We start from the raw sequence: 21,270 nt of genomic DNA on the forward strand, positions 1-21,270 counted from the left end.
TCAATTTTCAGTGAATCAAAGATCTGTAATAAAGTCCATAGCGATGGGTTGCCAGGGGGCATCGAGCACTGACAGAGATTGGAGCAGACCAGCATGTTTTGAATGGGTATGTTTGTTTATGGCACAGTTCGTACAGGAGGAAACATAGTCCATGTCATGTTGGTTACGTTGACCCACTGGGCCGTATCGCCTTAACGGTATGGCAGCTGGCCAACAGGACACAGCTCACAGTCTATAGTTCATATAGGTGTACCTGTGGTAGCTCAGACAATAGCAAGACAGGCTCGGCTGGGACTAGGCAACAGGCAGGCACCAGGGGGGGTGTAGCAGGACAGGCGTGGTACTGAGCGCAGCATGACTCCAACTCAATACGGCACTTGGACCAGGATAGCACAGGATACAGGTTACTGGTAGCAGGAACGGGAAAAACTGGGAACTGGAAACACTTAGGAAACCATTTGCAAAGACAGACTAGGGTAACAACAACAACAACAACAACAACAACAACAACAACAAAGCTCAGGCAATGCAGGGAGGGGCAGAGCCCTTCTTATAGTCCAGGGTGATCTGGGAGACATCAGTTCAATCTCACAATGGTGTGCGCTCTGGCTCCTCAAGGCTGGACTGAGCTCGCGAGCGCACCCTAGTGGTGGCTCCAGACATCTCTGGAGAGAAGGGCGTCGACAGGATGGGAGCGACCACGGACGTTACAGTCCACAACTTCCCTAGGCAGCGTGGGCCACCAATAGTCCTGTAATAAAGTCCCGAGTCTTACGGACACCAGAGTGTCCAGCCAGTTTGGAACTATTTCCCCAGTGGAGAATTATTTTCCGGTCAGCAGGACGAACAAAGATTTTTCCAGAAGGGATATCCTTGATCTGTAGGGGGTTTACTGCAATAATACTAGAATGGTCAATTATTTGTTGAGGACGTTCTAAAGAGTCGTCTGTCTCGAATGACCGGAACAGGGCTTCAGCCTTAATTTTTTGTCCATTGGGGGGAAGTAAGGAAGAAACTGAAATCTGCCGAAGAACAGCGACCATCTGGGTTGACGAGAATTTATCGCTGTGCAGACTGCAAATATGTCAGATTTCTATGATCCTTAAAGATGATAATAGGATGGGTAGCCCCTCCAGCAGGTGTCCCCACTCTTCCAAGGCCAACTTGACGACGAGTAATTCTCAGTCCCCTATGGAGGAGTTGCTCTCAGCAGGAGAGACAAGTTTGGAGAAGAATCCACATGATACTGCTTTTCCGTTGGAATTCCTCTGAAACAAGAGTGCTCCTGCACAGATAGAAGAGACATCAACCTCCAAGGAAAACTGTCGGGTCACATCAGGATAATGAAGAACAGAGGCAGAACTAAAGGCACTCTGGAGGTTGAAGAATGCCATCTCTGCATCAGAGGACCAGACTTTAGCGTTCACTCCCTTCTTGGTAAGAGCTGAGATGGGAGCAGTAGGGGAAGAGAAATATGGCATGAATTGTCGATAAAAACTGGAGAATTTGCCTATATGCTCTGCAACACATATTTATCCCTATACCGCAAGCCTTCTTCAAAGCTTGACTAGTTTATTATCTCATTCATATGGGGACGCTCAAGATCTAAATTGGCCTTGCACAAACTACAAAGACCTAAGGACATGGTCGGAATCACACTGGACATTTATCTTTACTACTTAGCTGAAAAGCTAAAGTACCTAGGACCATGGACTGAACCCAATAACCCTAAGGGCCCTGAGTGTATACTATTACTGGGCTATACAGAACACAATTCTCTGTGGCCTCTCCTATTTAAAACACAGACTCCTAGACAGCCATTACTACCAGTACACAAAACTGCAAGATGTGTGTGGACTACAGCTATGCGACTCTCTGTGCCTACTAATACCCCTGCAGAGACCCCACTGTGACATAACTCAGTTCTGAACTCTCTGAATGATTACCCGGAAGCTGCATACTGGATCAACTATGGGATTAAAACTCTAGAGAACCTTTACAAAGATAATATCCTCCTCTCATTTGAACAAATGCAAGCAAAAACAGCAGATACCCAAAACACACTTCTTTAGATATCTTCAGCTCAGACATCTGCTCACTGCCCAGTTTCCGGAACCGCGCGAGCCTATCTTTTCCTATCCACTCAAAGGGGTAGTTAGATCGCAAGTTCCTAAGGGGATAATTTTGACCATATATACACATGTAATTGAGGCGAAGGGCTTCAACAACTGGACCCAACTGATATCTTCACTTACTGAGGATACCACTAAAGATCTGCTCGAATCACACCTCACCTGCAATCAACAATACGCTTATTCAAATCTACTTCATACACCAAGCTTATTCAGCATCCCTTTGGCTCTTCAGAATGCAGCGAATTCAAGAGCCTGTCCTACATGCACTCATGATCCAGCAGATTTCTGGCACATGGCGTGGGCTTGCCCAGCAATACATTCCTTTTGGTCTAAAATAGTAGACTTCCTCAATTCTATATCAAATCCACCTATTCCTTGCATAATGGAGATTTGCTTGTTTGGCATTTTGGATATTGAATTCTGGCTTCACTATACCAGAGTTTTCCTGAGGGAGACTTTATTTCTAGCCAGAAAGGCCATCGCGATAAGATAGATGATAGATAGATAGATAGATAGATAGATAGATAGATAGATAGAAGACCCCCTCCTATCTTAGCTTGGGAGCGAATGGTCAATGCCACAGTTTCATACGAGAAAATCATCTATAAAGCAAAGAAATTGCCCAGACAAATTCTCAAGGTATGGGAATCATGGAGAAAATCCCCTAGTACCAATTATACCTCTCGTGAGCTTAGTTCAACTATACTCACCCTTGGTGGTGGCGCACACCCTTAGATAGACCCAAAAGATGCCGGAGCTGTCTCCCCAGACCTCTTGTATGATCATCCACATCATATGTATAACGCCTCAATGTATTCATTAGTTGGTTTGACATCTATAAATGTAACTACTATACCATATTTTACTGCCATGACTAAATATTGCCAATAGAAATTATTTGTGTCACGATGTAAAAACATTTATTTGGACACTGTTGTCCGTTATCGATGTACTTTATAATGCTGCTTTCTTACTACTCTTTTCAATAAAACCAGTTTAAAAATATATAAAAAATTGGCGAATCCATGAAATCTCTGGAAAGCTTGGAGACCTTGAGGACGTAGCCATTCCAGGATGGACTTCACCTTCTCCGGAACCATTTGAAGACCACGATCAGAAATAATATACCCCAGGAAGGGCAAGGATTTTTTTTAAACACACAGTTCCAGTGGCGGATTAAGTAGACCCTGGGCTGTTAGCCAAACTTGGGTCCCCCTTCCGCACCGCCGCTCTGCCGCGCCATAACTATTTTTAACACTACCTTTTTTGGCAAGAATTAACAAATGGGTGTTATGATTCCCCTTGTCACAGGTATGTGTCCCTACATACTGGCAGTATCACACTGTATTGGGACACATCCTCCTGACAAGGGGAATTCTCCTGGACTGCAGAAAGACTTTTCGTGAAATACAAGGATTTCCTATAATAAACATGTCAGGAGAGGTGACAGATTCTCTATAAATCTAGTGACTCACAGGTGACTATTTCTCAGATTCTAGTAGTTTTTTTCCTCTTTTCTTCTCCATCCGGTCTAGAGCTCATGACGACTTCTCCCGGCCATTACACATTTCTGCAGAATTTGCCACTCAGATGTCTTCGGCTCCTCACTTTTCCATCATTTCCACACCCATAAACGAAAATAAAATTATGATGGTGCCACATACTGTACCCCTAAATATAATAGCACCAAACACTGTGGGCCTGAATATAATAATACCATACACTGTAAAACACCACATACACGCAGCCCCCTGTACATAGTGCCACACACAGCCCCTGTAGATATTACACACCCCCATAGATAGCGCCACACACAGCCCCGTGTAGATATCACACATCCCCCTATAGCTAGTACCACAGACATCCCCCCATAGAGAGTGTTACCCACAGCCCCCAATAGATAGCGCCATACAGCCCCCCTGTAGAGAGCGCCACACAGCCCTACCCCTCTTGTAAATAGTGCCACAGAGCCCCCCCTGTAAAGAGTGCCACGCACATACTGCTGTGGATAGCGCTGCACAGCCCCCCTTGTATATAGTGCTACACAGCCCTCCCCTTGTATATAGTGCTACACAGCCCTCCCACTGTGTACATAGTGTCACACAGCGCTCCCCCTTGTATATAGTGTCACGCGGTGCTCCCCCCTTTGTATATAGGGCCACACAGTGCTTCCCCTTGTGTATAGGGCCACTTAGCGCTCCCCCTTGTATATAGGGCCACATAGCGCTCCCCCCTTGTATATAGTGCACACAGCGCACCCCCCTTTGTGTATAGTGCCACACAGCGCTCTCCTCGCCTCTTGTATATAGGGTCACACAGCACTCCCCCCCTTGTATATAGTGTAAAGGAGAACTCCCCCCTTGTATATAGTGTCACAGCGCTACCCTCCCCCTTATATATAGGGCCACTCAGCACTCCCCCCTTGTATATGGTGTAACGGAGCACTTAGTGTCACAGCTTAGTGAAAACCTTGGATCCACAAATTCTCTCAAAGAGCTCGGAGATAAGCGGCAAGAGGTACTTGCTTTTGACTGGTATTTGATTCAACCAACGGTAGTCAATGCACGGACGAATAGATCCAGCCTCTCTTCCACAAAGAAGAATCCAACTCTGGCTGGTGAAGTAGACTTCCTGATTTGGATGCTGCTGTAAGGCCCTGTTCACACAGAGTTTTTTTACGAGTTTTTTGACGCGGAAACCGCGCCAAAAAACTCCTTAAAAACCGCCCGAAAATGCCTCCCATTGATTTCAATGGGAGTTGGACGAGTTTTTTACCGCGAGTAAAAAACAACGCGTCGCGGTAAAAAGAAGCGTCATGACCCATCTTGAGGCGGTATCCGACTCCAAAACCCCTTTTCAATCAGTCAGAAAGAGGAAAAAAAAACCTTGACGAGTGTTTTGACGAGTTTTTGTCAAACCACTCTGCAAAAACCTACTGGAGCAGTTTTTGCAGGAGGAATTTTCCTCCTGCAAAAACTCTGTGTGAACATAGCCTTAAGGGGTACTCTGCTTGTCCACTCTCACTCTTACACACGCTTATCTCAACAGGCTAACAATGAGTTAAGCACACCCAAAACCAGTTCACACATCCACACAACACGATGCCACCACTTGCCGTATTAGGCTGACAAGAGCCTCCTCCTGGTAATGCACATGTTCACACAGGCACACACCGACTCTAAATAGCATTCAACAGGTTACGCTTTTCCTCTTCAAGGTTGTGGGTAGGTTTAGATCAGGAAGGAACAAACTTATTAATTTTAAGGTTTAATATACGAAAGTACAGTGCTTACAAAAAAAGTTACAAAAATGATGTAATAAAAACGACATACGTATAAGCAAAACAAAATAAAAGGGAATAAAGCAAAGAATAACAGACCTCTTACGTATTTGATTGGTTAGAGATCCCGCTGAGGAGAACAGCTTGAAGCTGGACAGAACTGAAATGTGGTCGCATCTCCTGTGGTCTGACACCGTGTATTTCTTGGTATGCCATTATAAAGGGCCCAAACAAGACCCCTCACCCCTCATCCGGTGGAAGGAGGATCGCTAATTACATACAAAACAGGGAAAGTTGACGGACACAATTCTGATCGGTTAGAACTCCTTATATGAATCTCCTAGTGAGATACTATGCCCGACATGTTTCCGGGCAAATATTTACCAACCATGGCATACCAAACATGACTATGAAATATTAATCTTTTTAACCAACATTCAGTTCTGGGGTTTCTCATGGCTGCGCTTGAGACCCAAGGAGCGTCTGAGTTCCTGGATCATATACACCTAGCTGGGTTATATACAAGATGAATTATGACAGGGCGGGGCTTTGAAGGATTATATTTTCTTTGTCCCATACAGCCATTTCTGTAGACATGTGGGTACTGGAGTCTGGCTGTCTGGCTTCCAAAGCATTGACTTTATTAGCACCCAGGTGTGATGGGACCCCCAGGGACACATTTGGTCTTTGTGTTGACATGCAAACTAATTTGATTATGTCTCTGGAAAAGGACATCCTGATTATCCCCCACAGTCAGGGAGATTTACCTGATGCATAGGTTTTAAAACATAACTCATAACACCTCTCCCTTTTATAGATGGAATGGGAGATTGATTCACAACATGAAAACTAACATCCCCCAAAGACTGGTTTATCACAAACCCCCTCTCTAGGTTCTCCTTGACATACTCCGATATGGCTTGGGTTTCTGGCAAGGAGAGAGGATAAACCCGTCCGAGAGGTGGAGTGTCTTCAGGAAGCAGCTCGATAGGACAGTCATATTGACGATGAGGAGGTAGGACCTCTGCCTACTTTTTGCTGAAGACATCCACATAATGAGCATATTGTTAAAGTAGTCCAGAGGGAGTCTGAGGCAGAGGAGAAACAACTGGTAGGGGTCTGGCATGGGGCTGTCCATCAACTGAAGCGACCGCCAGAGATTTCTCCAGAGGGACAGTGGCCAAGTGAAAACGGTCTACCAGGTCCTGCTGGATAAAATTTGCTGCTGCTCTGGAATCCAAGTAAGAAGGCACACCATGCGATCCTTAACTGGTGACAATAAATAAAGGAATGAACAGTCTGGGAGAGAATTTAGTAGCAGAGGTAGATATACCTAGAGTTGTCTCTCCAATCAAATTTAGGTGCTGGAGATTTCCCGGTTTCTGAGGGCATTGGCACACAAAATTTTCCTTGTGACCACAGTATAGAAACAATCCAGAAGAACATCTGTGTTGTCGCTCTTGGTTGGACAATCTGAGTCTGTCTATTTGCATTGGAACCTCCAGGGAGAAGGCAGAAGAGGTGTTTTAAAGTTAGGTGCCAATTGATAAGATCTCTTCTCACGGCGAACTTCACAAGTGCACTCTTGGATCCTCATATTGATCCGGGTTGCTAGCAGTATCAAGGCATCCAACGTAGAGGGGAGCTCTCGAGCTGCCAGTTCATCTTTTATACATGGAGATAATCCCTGCCAGAAAGTTGCCACTAGAGCCTCATTATTCCAAGCCAGCTCTGCTGCCAGTGTACGTAAGGATATGGCATACTCCTCTACGGTTAATTCCCCTTGATTGAGAGTCAGCAGTAAGGCAGCTGCAGAGGATGTTCAACCCGGTTCCTTAAACACTGTATGGAAAGTCTCAAAAAACAGTGGCAGATCAGAGAATTCCGGACCCTCACGTTCCAAGATGGGGTTCGCCCATGCCAGGGCTTTGCCAGGGAGGAGAGAAATAACAAAAGCGACCCTGGCCTCATTAGAGGGGAAGAGATGGACTCGTAACATAAAGTGGATTGTACACAGGTGAATGAAACCTCTACAGGCCTTAGGATCCCCGTCATAGCGAGGAGGTAGAAACAATGAGATCCAGGACAGGCAGGGGGGACATCAGGTGGTGGAGCAGTGGTAGCAGCCAGAAGAGGAACAGAAGGATGATCCAAGCATTTAATGATGGAGTTCACAGCCTGTAAGAGTTTATCCTGGCGTGGCCGGAGGTCACACATGTCCACTTGCATCAGCTGGATCGTGTTTTTAGGTTGACCAGTGGGATCTATAGCCTGAGCATGCTGTCACGGCTGTGAGGTATGTGGACCCACTAGACCGCTCCGCCATAGCAGAGTAGCAGCAGGCCAAACTACAGTCAATAAAAGACTTTAGGACTAGAGTACCTGTATAGAAGTTCAGACAGACACGTGGCATAGTAGACACTTTGGCGTAGCCGACACCTTGGCACAGATCACACTTGGTGAGGCAGATGACACTTGGCGTGGCAGATGTCATGTGGAACAGAGGATGAACTCGACTCCAACACTAGACTTCACTCAGGAACAAACACAATTACTTGATACGGGATACAGGATATGGGAACACAGGATACAGGATAAAACTAAGGGAGCATTTGCAATAACGAACATGGGTAGACACAGCTATGCTCAGGCAAGGAGGGAGAGGGCAGAGTCCTTTTTATAGTCCAGGGTAATCTGAGTATTGGGTAGGGAACAATTTACTTAAGGCCCGGGGATGACCGCGCAACCTAGAAGCAATAGCAGAAAAGTGAAGCCACGTCTACTGTCGTCTCCTGGGAGGGAGACGCCAGCAAGTTATCAGTGTCCTGCGGTCGCGGCTGCCGGTGAGTACAGCATGCCGGCAGTCAGCGACCGCAGGCACAACAAATGGTATCTAAACATTTTCCAGGAGCATCTTCTCCCAACGATCTAGGAGCAATTTAGTGATGAACAATTCTTTTTCCAGCATGATTGAGCACCATGTCACAAGGCAAAAGTGATAACTAAGTGGCTCGGTGAACAAAACATTGACATTTTGGGTCCATAGCCAGGAAACTCCCCAGATCTGAAACCCATTGAGAACCTGTGGTCAATCCTCAAAAAGCGGGTGGACAAAAAAACAAACAAACAGTAATTGTGATAAACTCCAAGCACTGACTAGGCAATAATGGGTTGCCATCAGTCGGGATTTGACCCAGTAGATGATATCCAGCTTCCTAGGGCAAATTGCATAAGTCTTGAAAAAGAAGGGTCAACAATGAAAATATTGAGTCTTTGCATAAACTTAATGTATTTGTCATGAACTTAGATATGATCGAAAACAAGTAGATCGACCCTCTGTCACTGAACCCGTCAGTGACGCTGATCTGACAGATTCAGGCCTCAGCATAATATACAGCTGCTCTGTATACAGGACACAAATCAGCTGCATCTCAAAAAGTATAAATAATTTGTAATAAATGTACATAGCCTTTAAGAACAAGGGTATAAATCATAAGAATTTTCACTTGAAAATAACTGCAACTTAGTAATATGTCAATTCTCATCAAGTTACAGAGGCAAAAACATCACAAGCGATAAATATAATTCGAAGTATGTCTTCACTTTAAAATAAATCACAACATGTAAAATCATCTAAAAGTGTCACCTGAAAGGCATGTGATGTGCTGCTGCTGCCGCAAGAAGTCTTCTACCCAAAATGCACAGTCCAAAGGAAAGGGTTACCAAAAAAGAGTCTTCGTCAGTGTTTATTTTCTGAAATACATAACAGAGTAGGGCTATGTTCACATCATGTTTTTTGGCCTATTTTTAGCCTATACGCCCGCTAAATTTCCCAACATATACGTTAAACATAGGATGTGATGAATGTTTGACATTGGCAGTCATCACCCACGGGCTATTATGGCCATGGCCGCCAACAGGGCAGTACTCCTGGTACTCAAGTCAGGGGCCCAGTAACCAGGATTAAAAGAAGGGGCCCATCCACTATTTTAAACATTTCATTGAGGGCCCCAGCGTTAGTTACTTGGAGAAAGAAACGGACCCTGCAATGTAACGGGCCGTTCTTTACTCTGAAGTAACTTACACTGGGGCCCTGAGAGGAAGATGCTGCCTGAGCAGGAAACAGAAGCTTCGTGTCACGTGTGGAGGGAGCCGCCCTCCAGACAGGGAGGACGGACGAAGAAGGAAGAGCTGGAGAGGAGCAGTGTCACGCAGCTCCCCCCCCCTCCTGCCTGCAACTTGTACCAGCTGAGGAAGATTCCTCCAGGACAGGTAAGAGGGAACTGTAATGTTATGTGTGGGGGATTCTTTACAAATCGTTTTTGTGGCGGAGGGGGGACTTAACTGTGAATTCTATATATGGGAGAGGGGATTTAGTGTAAAATGTTTTTTGTGGGGAGGAGGACCTAACTGTAAATGCTATATGTGGGGAAGGGGATTTTGTGTCAAATGCTATATGTGGGGGAGTGTGGGACTTGGCTGTGAATGCTATGTGTGGGGGAGGGGATTATGTGTAAAACGTTTTTGTGGGGTAGGGTACGACTTGGCTTTGAATGCTATATATGGGGGAGGCTATTTTGTGTAAAATGCTATATGTGGGGGATGGTGGGACTTGGCTGTGAATGCTATGTGTGGGGGAAGGGATTTTGTGTAAAACGTTTTTTGTGGGGGATAGTGGGACTTGACTATGAGTGTTATATGTGGGGGAAGGGATTCATTATTACATTTTCTTGGGGGAGGAGGAACTTAACTGTTAGGTTGAGTTCACACAGGGCGGAAAAGCACGCAGCGTATCCACCCTGTGCGCCGCAGGAAATTCAGACCGAAAATCCACACCAAACTGTGGTGCCGTTTTTTGCCCGGAATGTCCGCTGCGGAAACTGCAGCATTTAGCCAGCCTGCTAGCAGTCACATGGGATGTAATGTCATCCCAGGAGGCCACGTTGGAGGAAGGAAGATACCCAGACTCCTGTGCAAATATAAGATTTTTTTTTATGAGTTGCATTTTTTTAATTCAATGGATAAAACCTGCAACAAATAAGCAGCGATTCCACAAATACAATTGACATGCAGAAGAATAAAACTCTGCACCGCAAGTCAATTTCTGAGCGTTTTTACCCCTCAGTATTTACGCAGCGTGTTGATGACCTTTATTCTATCTCATCCACTCTGCTGCTACTGTATCTGGTGCAGATTTTTTGCAACGAATTCCGTTGAGGAAAAACTGCAGTAATTACGTTACTTGTGAACTGACCCTAAGGCCTTATTCACACGACTGTTCGGTCCATGATATACGGACCGGATGTCGGCCGCATTTCCCGGACCGAACACAGTGCAGGGAGCCGGGCTCCTAGCATCATAGTTATGTACGATGCCAGGTGTCCCTGCCTCCCCTGTTCCGTGCTGAAAACATGATTACAGTACAGGACAGTGTTCCCGCAGCAAGGCAGGGACACCTGGCATCGTACGTAACTATGATGCTAGGTGTCCGGCTCCCTGCACTGTGTTCGGTCCGGGAAATGCGGCCGACATGTGGTCCGAAATATATGGGGATTCTGTTTAAATGCTACGTAAACCTTTGAAAACTTTTTTTTTTTAAATAAAAATGTCTGTCAGTGTGTTTGGTGCAACTGGGCAATTACATAATATTAAAAAGTAGCAGCAAAGAGGATGATATTTTGTCATTCTCATGCCCACGCTGCGGAAAAAAAGTAGCATAAACGTTAATAAATTGACCTGCGGCGTGGAATTTAAATCATGTCAACTTATGCTGCGTTTTTGTACAATTTCTGCTGCGGTTTTCCCATTTGAATTCAATGGGGATGCAAAACCCGCAACAGAAAACCAAGTGTTGTGACGTTTGTGGCGTAATTGCAGCTTTTAAAAAAAAAATTGGAACTCTGGAAAAAAAAATCATACTTACGCCTTATTTACACGAGCGTATTTCACGTCCGTGATACACGCGTGAAAATTACGCGCGTCACACGGACCTATGTAAGTCAATGGGGCCATTCAGACATTCCGTGTTTTTCACACAGCGTGTGTCCGCTGTGTGAAACTCACTGCATGTCCTATACTTGAGTGTTTTTCGCGCATCACGCACCCATTGAAGTCAATGGGTGCGTGAAAACCACGGACATCACACGGACGCACATCTGTGTGCTGTGCGTGCTTCGCGCAACAGTTGCTCAAAAAATGATGAGAAAAACAAAACCACCTCCTTCATTTCATTTTGCATACGTCAAAACCACTTGACATAAGGATGCCATACGCGCAAAAATAACGCAGACCCGCACCAAACACTGATGACACACAGAACTGCAACACGCGCAAATCGCTGCATTTTTTACGTGCGCAAAACGCACACGCTCGTGTAAATAAGGCCTTACCCAGAACTACCCAGAAGGCCGTCCTTCTTCCTGCAGTCCGGCCTCCTGGGACAACGTTGCATCCCATGTGACTGCTGCAGCCAATCACAGGCTGCAACATCATCCAGGGAGGCCAGAGCAGCTATATCGTGCGCTGAAACCTGAATCCGTCAGGTTCCTGGCACGCAGGATTGAGCTGTTAGGCTGGATTCCCATGGGTCATATAAGCTGCATAAAAATCACGCAGCGTGTCCGACCTGGAACCCGCAGGACAATCAGTCTGAAAAATTGCACCACATTGGTGCGGTTTTTCGGACGGATTGTCCTGCGAGTTCCAGGTCGGACACGCTGCGTGAATTTTATGCAACGTATCCGACCCGTGGGAATCCAGCCTAACAGCTCAATCCTGCGTGCCAGGCACCTGACGGATTCAGGTTTCAGCGCACAATATAGCTGCTTGTATACAGGATATAAAGCAGTTGTATCTCAAAAAGTAAAAATTATTTTTAATAAAATGTAATTGCAAAGTTGCACAAAACACACGATACAAATTTTTATAAAAAAAAAAGTTTTCAAAAGGTGTAGCTGCTGTAGCCTTTAAATAATTTTTGTGGGGGAGGGGGGATTTGACTGTAAGTGCCATCTGTGTTGGAACATATTTAGCATATATTCAAAAGTTACGGTCATATTGCGTTTTTTTTTTATTTTTGCAGAGATATTCGCAAAACCATGGCAAATTACGTGGTTATAAAGCAATTTTACAAAAACTGTTAGAAAAAACATGATTTCACCTCGACGTGTGACGAGACCCTTGTAGTCCATTTGTGTAGGGTAGGGGGGCTTTGCTGTAGATGTTATGCGAGGGAAAACTTTAGTTATAGTTTATGTGCGGGGGAGGGTATATTTACATGTAGCATTTGAGGTGCAGTTAAAAAAAATGCATCAAAACCGCGCTGTCAACTGCGCTATTGATGTCGTCAAAACAACGGAAACCTTACAGAACGGAGACAAACGGAAACCATTCATGGGTTCCCCTGACAGAAAAGTCAGACGGAACCCATGAATGGAGTCCCGATGCAGATGAGAACGAAGCCTAACATATATGGACATAAGGAACAGCCCCAGAGTCCCTAGGCAGAGTAGCATAATGAAGTTTAATGTAGATAAATGTAAAGTTATGCATCTGGGTACGAAAAACCTGCAAGCATCATATGTCCTAGGGGGACCTACACTGGGGGATTCAATTGTTGAGAAGGATCTGGGTGTACTTGTAAATCATAAACTAAATAACAGCATGCAGTGTCAATCAGCTGCTTCAAAGGCCAGCAAAATATTGTCGTGTATCAAAAGAGGCATGGACTCGCGGGACAGGGATGTAATATTACCACTTTACAAAGCATTAGTGAGGCCTCATCTAAAATATGCAGTCCAGTTCTGGACTCCAGTTCATAGAAAGGATGCCCTGGAGTTGGAAAAAATACAAAGAAGAGCAACGAAGCTAATAAGGGGCATGGAGAATCTAAGTTATGAGGAAAGATTAAAAGAACTAAACCTATTTAGCCTTGAGAAAATACGACTAAGGGGGGACATGATTAACTTATATAAATATATCAATGGTGCATACAAAAAATATGGTGAAATCCTGTTCCATGTAAAACCCCCTCAAAAAACAAGGGGGCACTCCCTCCGTCTGGAGAAAAAAAGGTTCAACCTGCAGAGGCGACAAGCCTTCTTTACTGTGAGAACTGTGAATCTATGGAATAGCCTACCGCAGGAGCTGGTCGCAGCAGGGACAGTAGATGGCTTTAAAAAAGGCTTAGATAATTTCCTAGAACAAAAAAATATTAACTGCTATGTGTAGACATTTTTTACTTCCCCTTTCCCATCCCACTTCCCCTTTCCCATCCCTTGGTTGAACTTGATGGACATGTGTCTTTTTTCAACCGTACAAACTATGTAACTATGTAACTATGTAACTATGTAACGCTCCATTCCCCGGGTGACGTATCCCACTATATGCCATACAGTGGGATACATTTTGGATAAATTGAACAGAATTTAGGGCATTAACCGGTCACTGCCTGCTCCATGTATTCGTTCACTGTATTTGACATCAGCACCAGAATCGGTTAACACGTATAATGTACAAACATGAGAGCCACACTTTCCATTGTTCACCCCTGGTAATGGAGGGTGCACAGACATCTTGGCTGTATGTGGCTCAGAAATTTCTGATGGTGGCCCTGATTATGGCATCCGTTTAACGAATGTCATGAGCTTTCCATGACGTAAAAGTTAAACGGATCCCAAAATAGTCCTAGGAGGAACAGATGACACTGTGAGGAATCTGAAAATGGCGACAGCACACTGCGAACACCAATGCAACCGAAACCACTAAATATAAATAAATATGCATTACTGCTAAATCTACCTATAATTAGCGCACATTTTGATCAAAAAGTGTTTGTCCACCTGCCACGACCAGGCGACCTCTGTAAGGTGGGGACCTACTCTGAACACACACCCAGAACTGGGACTAAGCCTACATATATATCTGGGGATGGTAGGAACCAGCATTAAACTAATTAAAATCACACAGGGCAGAATGGGAGGAGTGCAAGAACAAAAAATGGAGGCAGTCACTAACCCCACATATATGGATCACATAAACAACACAAAAGTTTGAACAGCACATTCCAACAAAATGATATAAAAGCGTATGCAGGTGCAAGAACACCTGTGACTGCAAATATACAGCAGACAAAAAAATGGCGACAGCACACTGCGAACACCAATGCAACATAAACCACTAAATATAAATTAATATGCATTACTGCTAAATCTAATTATAATAGTGAGGTTCTTAGTGCACATTTTGATCAAAAAGTGTTTGCCCACCTGCCACGACAAGGCGACCTCTGTAAGGTGGGGACCTACTCTGCACATACACCCAGAACTGGGACTAAGCCTACATATATTTTAATTAGTTTAATGCTGGTTCCTACCATCCCCAGATATACAGTATATGTAGGCTTAGTCCCAGTTCTGGGTGTATGTGCAGCATAGGTTCCCACCTTACAGAGGTCGCCTTGTCGTGGCAGGTGGGCAAACACTTTTTGATCAAAATGTGCACTAAGAACCTCACTATTATAGGTAGATTTAGCAGTAATGCATATTTATTTACATTTAGTGGTTTAAGTTGCATTGGTGTTCGGAGTGTGCTGTCGCCATTTTTTGTCTGCTGTATATTTGCAGTCACAGGAGTTCTTGCACCTGCATACACATTTTATATAATTTTGTTGGAATGTGCTGTTCAAACTTTTGTGTTGTTACTGTGATGCATCTGTCATGGGCATCCATCACCCATGGATTATTATGGCAATTAATTAACGTACACCTGATGAAAACTATTGAAAAGCTCTTAACATACGTTTAACAGATGCATGTGACATATGTCATACAGTGGCATACGTCACCTATAGGCTCGCTTGGTAAAGAAAAATTTATACTGTGCGGTATACAATTTTTGCGGGATCCATTGAATGGAATACTACGCTATTTCATACTTAAAAAAAAATATACTCATTTATACTAGCTTGATGAAGGCTTTTTTTTGTCTCTGTCAGGCTAATTGAGCCCTGTAGACACGTTTAGCGTCTGCGTTGGGAGATTTACTGGAGTGATGTGAACAGGGCCTAACAGAGACCAGTATTACACAATATTTAAATAAATAAATACAACAGAATAACTATAATCTAAATATATACAGTAGAACACGTTACTGAGAAGATGATTTATCCAAATAAAATACTAATTACCCAGAATCAATTCAGTACCCTATGGATAATAAATCTTGTCCAAAAAAACAAGTCAATGATATTAAAAATACTTTTGATACTTTTAATTTTTTACAGAAAAAAATATGACAATTCTACCATTTAGAATAAATTAAAGATCTGTCAAGCCAAGAGGACATGGAGATATTCAACCATTATGTGTGATAAACACACTGGTTAATATGGACTTTAGATTGTGAGCCCCCAATAGATACAGTGAGTGATGACAATCTTTTTACAGCGCTGCGGAATATATTGGTGCTATATAAATGAATACAAATAAAACATAAATGGATGAGCTTTGTCCTTTTCCCGAAAGAGATTATAATAAAAATTTAGCAAGCACATATACTTTTACACATTTTTAGACCCATTGTGCTATATATAAAACACTGTTCTTCTGCCTTTTACTGTTTAAAAAAGGAAAGTTTCGTAGAACATACATAATCCCTGCTTTTTGTAAATAAACATTAAGGGTATGTGCACACACAAAATCAAAACCGTCTGAAAATACGGAGCTGTTTTCAAGGGAAAACAGCTCCTGATTTTCAGATGTGTTTTATGCAAACTTGCGTTTTTTAGTGCGTTTTTTTACGGCTCTCTTTGGAGCTGTTTCTCTGTAGAATCAATGATAAACGGCTCCGAAAAAGGCTCAAGAAGTGACATGCACTTCTTTTTCGTGGCTGTTTTTCTATGCGCCCGTTTTTAAAAACGGCTGCGTAAAAAAACGGCCCATCGGAACAAAACGCCATTTTTCCCATTCAAATCAATGGGCAGATGTTTGGAAGTGTTCTGCTTCCGTTTTTCGGCCGTTTACGGCCCGAAAAACAGCCGAAAATAAGCCGTGTAAACATACCCTTAAGGTATTCCCTCATATATCCAATTTGCAATGCTCTGGGGCATATACTCTAGTTTAATGCTGGCGGCGGGTGTTATGGCGGTACTGTTCCTAGTGTGCCCTGGCCATCTCTTAAAGGGCCAGCGCGCACAATTAAAAAACTGGTCTGCCAATTCTTGTTTGCTCCTGGTCTATTTAAGGTACCTCCACTAATCACCTGTTGGCTGAGCAACTTTGGTGCAACCTAGTTGTGTCCTGCAAATGTTCCTGCTGGCATCTGATTCCAGTCCACACCTGCTATCTGTTATCAGCCGGAATCCAGTTATCGCTACCAGCCTATATCCAGCTATTGACTACCAGCCTGTATTCAGCTATCCGCTACCAGCCTGTATCCAGCTATCCGCTACCAGCCTGTATCCTGCTATCCGATAACAGCCTGTTTCCAGATATCCACTACCAGCCTGTATCCAGCATTCTGCTACCAGCCTGTATCTAACTATCCGCTGCGAGCCTGCGTCCAGCTATCCGCTGCTAGTCTGCCTCCTGCTGCCTCCTGCTGCCTGCTACCAGTTTGTATCATGTTAGCCTCCAAAAGTCTGCATCCCGCTGTCTACTGCCAGTCTGTATCCTACTATCTGTGACTAGCCAGAAACTTCCTGGCTATTACAAACTGTGTCATATAATCCAGATCCATCTGCCAAAGTAACATCTGCCAGTGCCTGTACCCTCGGTGTGGTATACCATTGTATCCTAGTCCGCTGGGCCAGCTGCTACAGACACCAGGACCACCTCTAGAGGTAATTTCCTGGTAGTCTCCCTGCTGCAAAGTACAGTTCCCTGTATGGGGGTTAAAGGTTGAAGACTGGGAAGGCTACTTAGATAACACCCTTAGAAGTGGACCTAAGCTAAAATTGGTGGAGTAGTACAGTGGGTTCACAACCCGCTAGTCGTAACAGTTTGCTCAGTCCATGGACCCCACTGGCAATCTCAAACCCACAGTGCTGACTCAGTTATTATTAAGATCAAATGCTATAATTTATGAACACTCTAGCTGCACAGCACAGGGTTAATCCACCTCCAGAATCCACCATCCCGCAGGCTGAGGCTTCTGCAACTCCTCTGCCTACTCCTACAGGGGTTTTCCTGCCCCTTTCACCTCGTTATGATGGAGACTCCAAAGCTTGCCGAGGGTTCATCAACCAGTGCGAGATCCATTTCCGGCAGCATGCCCACCACTTTCCCACCGATAAGACCAACATTGCATTTATGGTATCTCTTCTGTCGGGCCAAGCTTTGGCATGGGCCAATCTCATATGGGAGCATCAGGAACCCGACACCTCAAGTTTGCAAGTTTTCCTAGAGACCTTCTGTAATGTCGGGGTAGGGAGATAGACAGGTGAGCCCTAATCTACCCGCCACTCAGTCCCTGCCTACTTACACGGCCCGTCCTAGGTGACGGCGTACAACTGGGCGACGGTCCCTACGCTCAATAAGTGCATGACAGACAAACAGACAAGGGTAGACAGAAGCTAAGGGAAATGGGGCAATTGCCCACGGCAACACCGTGAGCAACAAGAGTAGTGAATGAGCCGAGTCAAACCAGGAGTGTACGAGGTACCAAACGCAGAGCAGGAGCGTAGTCAGTAAAGCCAGGGTCAATTTGAAGCAGAGGTCAATAGTACTAGCAGGAACAGCAGAGCCAGGAAACAAGACAGAGTCACAGGCAAAGGAAGAGCAGGAAATGAAGGTATAAATAGACCGAGGGCGAGAGCTAGCTCCGTCTGGCCAGGCTGTGATAGGTTCTCCCACTCCTCAGCCTACCAGCCTGAGTGGTAGCAGATCGAGTCACTCTATCAGACCTAGGAGCAGATGCAGACTTATTAACCACAGGCGTCGACACAGAAGCTGTGTCTGGCAGATCCTTTACAGTACCCCCCTTTTATGAGGGTCCACTGGCCCCTTCCTAGGTGGACCTGGCTTATTGGGGAACCGAAGATGGAACCTCCTGAGCAATACCCCAGCGTGAACATCCCGGGCGGGTACCCAAGTCCTCTCCTCAGGCCCGTATCCTCTCCAATGGACCAGGTACTGGAGGGAGCCTTGGATCATCCTGCTGTCCACAATCTTGGCCACCTCGAATTCTACCCCTTCAGGGGTGAGAATAGGGACCGGAGGTTTCCTCGAGGTAGCCAAGGACGGGGAGCAGCGTTTCAGGAGGGAGGCATGAAACACGTTGTGTATTTGAAAAGACGGGGTAACTCCAGCCGTAAAGAGACAGGGTTAAGGACCTCAATGACCTTGTATGGCCCTATATACCGGGGAGCAAATTTTTTGGACGGAACTTTCAGACGCAAATTTTTTTGAAGACAGCCACACCAGATCCCCGGCCACAAACAAGGGGTTAGCAGAACGTCTTCTATCTGCCTGTGTCTTTTGTATGCTCTGGGACGCCTCTAGGTTCTTCTGAACCTGGGCCCAGACTGTGCACAGTTCCCGATGACCTACGTCTACCTCGGGATTGTTGGAACCACCAGGTGAAACGGAGGAGAACCGTGAATTAAACCCAAAATTACAGAAAAAGGGGGAAACCCCTGACGAGTTATTGACCCGGTTATTAAGGGAAAATTCGGCGTGAGGAATGAAGGAGATTAGTCCTCTCAGTTTGGCCATTAGTTTCAGGATGGAAGGCCGAGGAGAAGGACAGATCAAACTCCAACTTTTTACAGAAAGCTCTCCAAAACAATGAAATAAATTGTAAACCTCTGTCAGAAACAATATTGACAGGAACCCCATGGAGACGCAGGTTGTGTTTGACAAACAAGGTAACTAACGTTTTGGTATTGGGTAGTTTCTTGAGGGGCACAAAGTGGCACATCTTACTGAAGTGGTCTACTACAACCCACACCACCGACTTGCCTTGAGATGCAGGCAGATCGGTGATAAAATCCATGGAGATATGGGTCCAAGGTCTCTGGGGAATGGGCAAAGAACATAGTAAGCCTGCTGGTCGGGACCTGGGAGTCTTGGACCTAGCACAAATTTCACAAGCGTCACGTAGGCCTTAACGTCTTTAGGCAACCCAGGCCACCAATAGTTTCTAGCAATGAGGTGCTTGGTACCCAAGATGCCTGGATGGCCAGATAGTGCAGAGTCATGATTTTCCCTGAGAACCCTTAGCTGGAATTGCAGGGGAACAAACAGCTTGTTCTCAGGAAGGTTCCTGGGAGCTGAACCTTGATCAGCCGCAATTTTGGAGACTAAGTCAGAATCAACAGAGGATATGATTATACCTGGGGGCAAAACACAAGCAGGATCTTCCTCCGAAGGAGGGCTGGCCATGAAGCTACGCGATAGTGCATCAGCTTTAATATTTTTAGACCCAGCCCTATAGGTGACCACAAAGTTGAATCTAGTAAAAAACAACGCTCATCGAGCTTGTCTCGGGTTTAGCCTCTGGGCAGATTCTAGGAAAACCAGATTCTTGTGGTCGGTAAGGACCGTTACCTGGTGCCTAGCCCCTCCAAGAAGTGGTGCCACTCTTCAAATGCCCACGTCATAGTTACTCTCAGTGGGCGAGAACTTCCTGGAGAAGTAGGCACAGGGATGGAGATGGGTGATGGACTTGGTACCTTGGGACAAGGCAGCACCCACTCCCACCTCAGAGGCGTCAACCTCCACGAGGAATGGCTCCATTTGGTTAGGCTGAATCAGCACTGGGGCAGAGATAAAGCACTTCTTAAGGATCTCAAAAGCCTGGACCGCCTCCGGAGGCCAGTGGAGGAGATCAGCACCTTTGCGAGTAAGATCCGTAAGAGGCTTAGCGATGAACGAGAAGTTAGCAATAAATCTCCTGTAATAATTAGCAAACCCCAGGAAGCACTGTAACGCCTTCAGGGAGGCAGGTTGGACCCATACAGCCACAGACTGAACCTTGGCAGCGTCCATGCGGAATTCATTAGGAGTGAGGATTTGACCCAAAAATGGTATCTCCTGCACCCCAAACACACATTTTTAGGATTTAGCAATGAGTTTGTTTTCCGAAGGGCCTGGAGCACCTTCCTGACATGCTCAATGTGGGAGGACCAGTCCTTGGAAAACACAAGTATGTCATCAAGGTACACTACAAGAAATACCACCAGGTAGTCTCTTAAAATCTCATTTATGAAATTCTGGAAGACCGCGGGAGCATTACACAACCCAAAGGGCATGACGAGGTATTCAAAAGGACCTTCGGGCGTGTTAAACGCAGTCTTCCACTCATCCCCTTCTCTGATTCGAATAAGGTTATAAGCCCCCCGAAGATCAAACTTAGAGAACCATTGGGCCCCCTGAACCTGATTGAAGAGATCAGGAATCAAAGGAAGGGGATACTGGTTCCTTACAGTGACCTTATTCAAGTATCGGTAATCAATGCATGGCCTAAGACCACCATCCTTCTTCCCTACGAAGAAGAAGCCAGCACCTACCAGAGAAGTAAAGGGGCGAATGTAACCCTTGGCCAGGCTTTCCTGGATATATTCTCTCATGGCCTCACGTTCAGGACAAGAGAGATTAAAAATCCTACCCTTAGGGAGCTTAGCTCCTGGTACCAAATCGATTGCGCAATCGTATTCTCTATGAGGAGGTAACACTTCAGAGGCCTTTTTAGAAAAAACATCAGAGAAGTCCTGAATAAACTCAGGTAGAGTGTTCACCTCCTCAGGGAGAGAAATAAAATTAACAGAAAAACAGGACGTCATGCATTCATTACCTCATTTGGTAAGATCCACAGTATTCCAGTTAAACGTGGGATTATGCATCTGCAACCAGGGAA

The 21,270-nt window shown here is 45.1% G+C and overlaps 1 protein-coding gene across 5 annotated transcripts in view; it reads right to left on the reverse strand.

The window, feature by feature from the left end:
* Positions 1-21,270, reverse strand: part of PCNX2 (pecanex 2) — a 934,799-nt gene that overhangs the window by 162,572 nt on the left and 750,957 nt on the right. For all 5 annotated transcript variants that reach the window (XM_075862603.1, XM_075862600.1, XM_075862601.1 and 2 more), the window contains exon 27: positions 9,062-9,168. In XM_075862603.1, coding sequence (XP_075718718.1) covers positions 9,062-9,168 — 107 coding nt within the window. The remainder of the gene's footprint in view (positions 1-9,061; positions 9,169-21,270) is intronic.

This window comes from Rhinoderma darwinii, chromosome 4 (assembly GCF_050947455.1).
Source record: "Rhinoderma darwinii isolate aRhiDar2 chromosome 4, aRhiDar2.hap1, whole genome shotgun sequence".
Classification (NCBI taxonomy): Eukaryota; Metazoa; Chordata; class Amphibia; order Anura; family Rhinodermatidae; genus Rhinoderma; species Rhinoderma darwinii.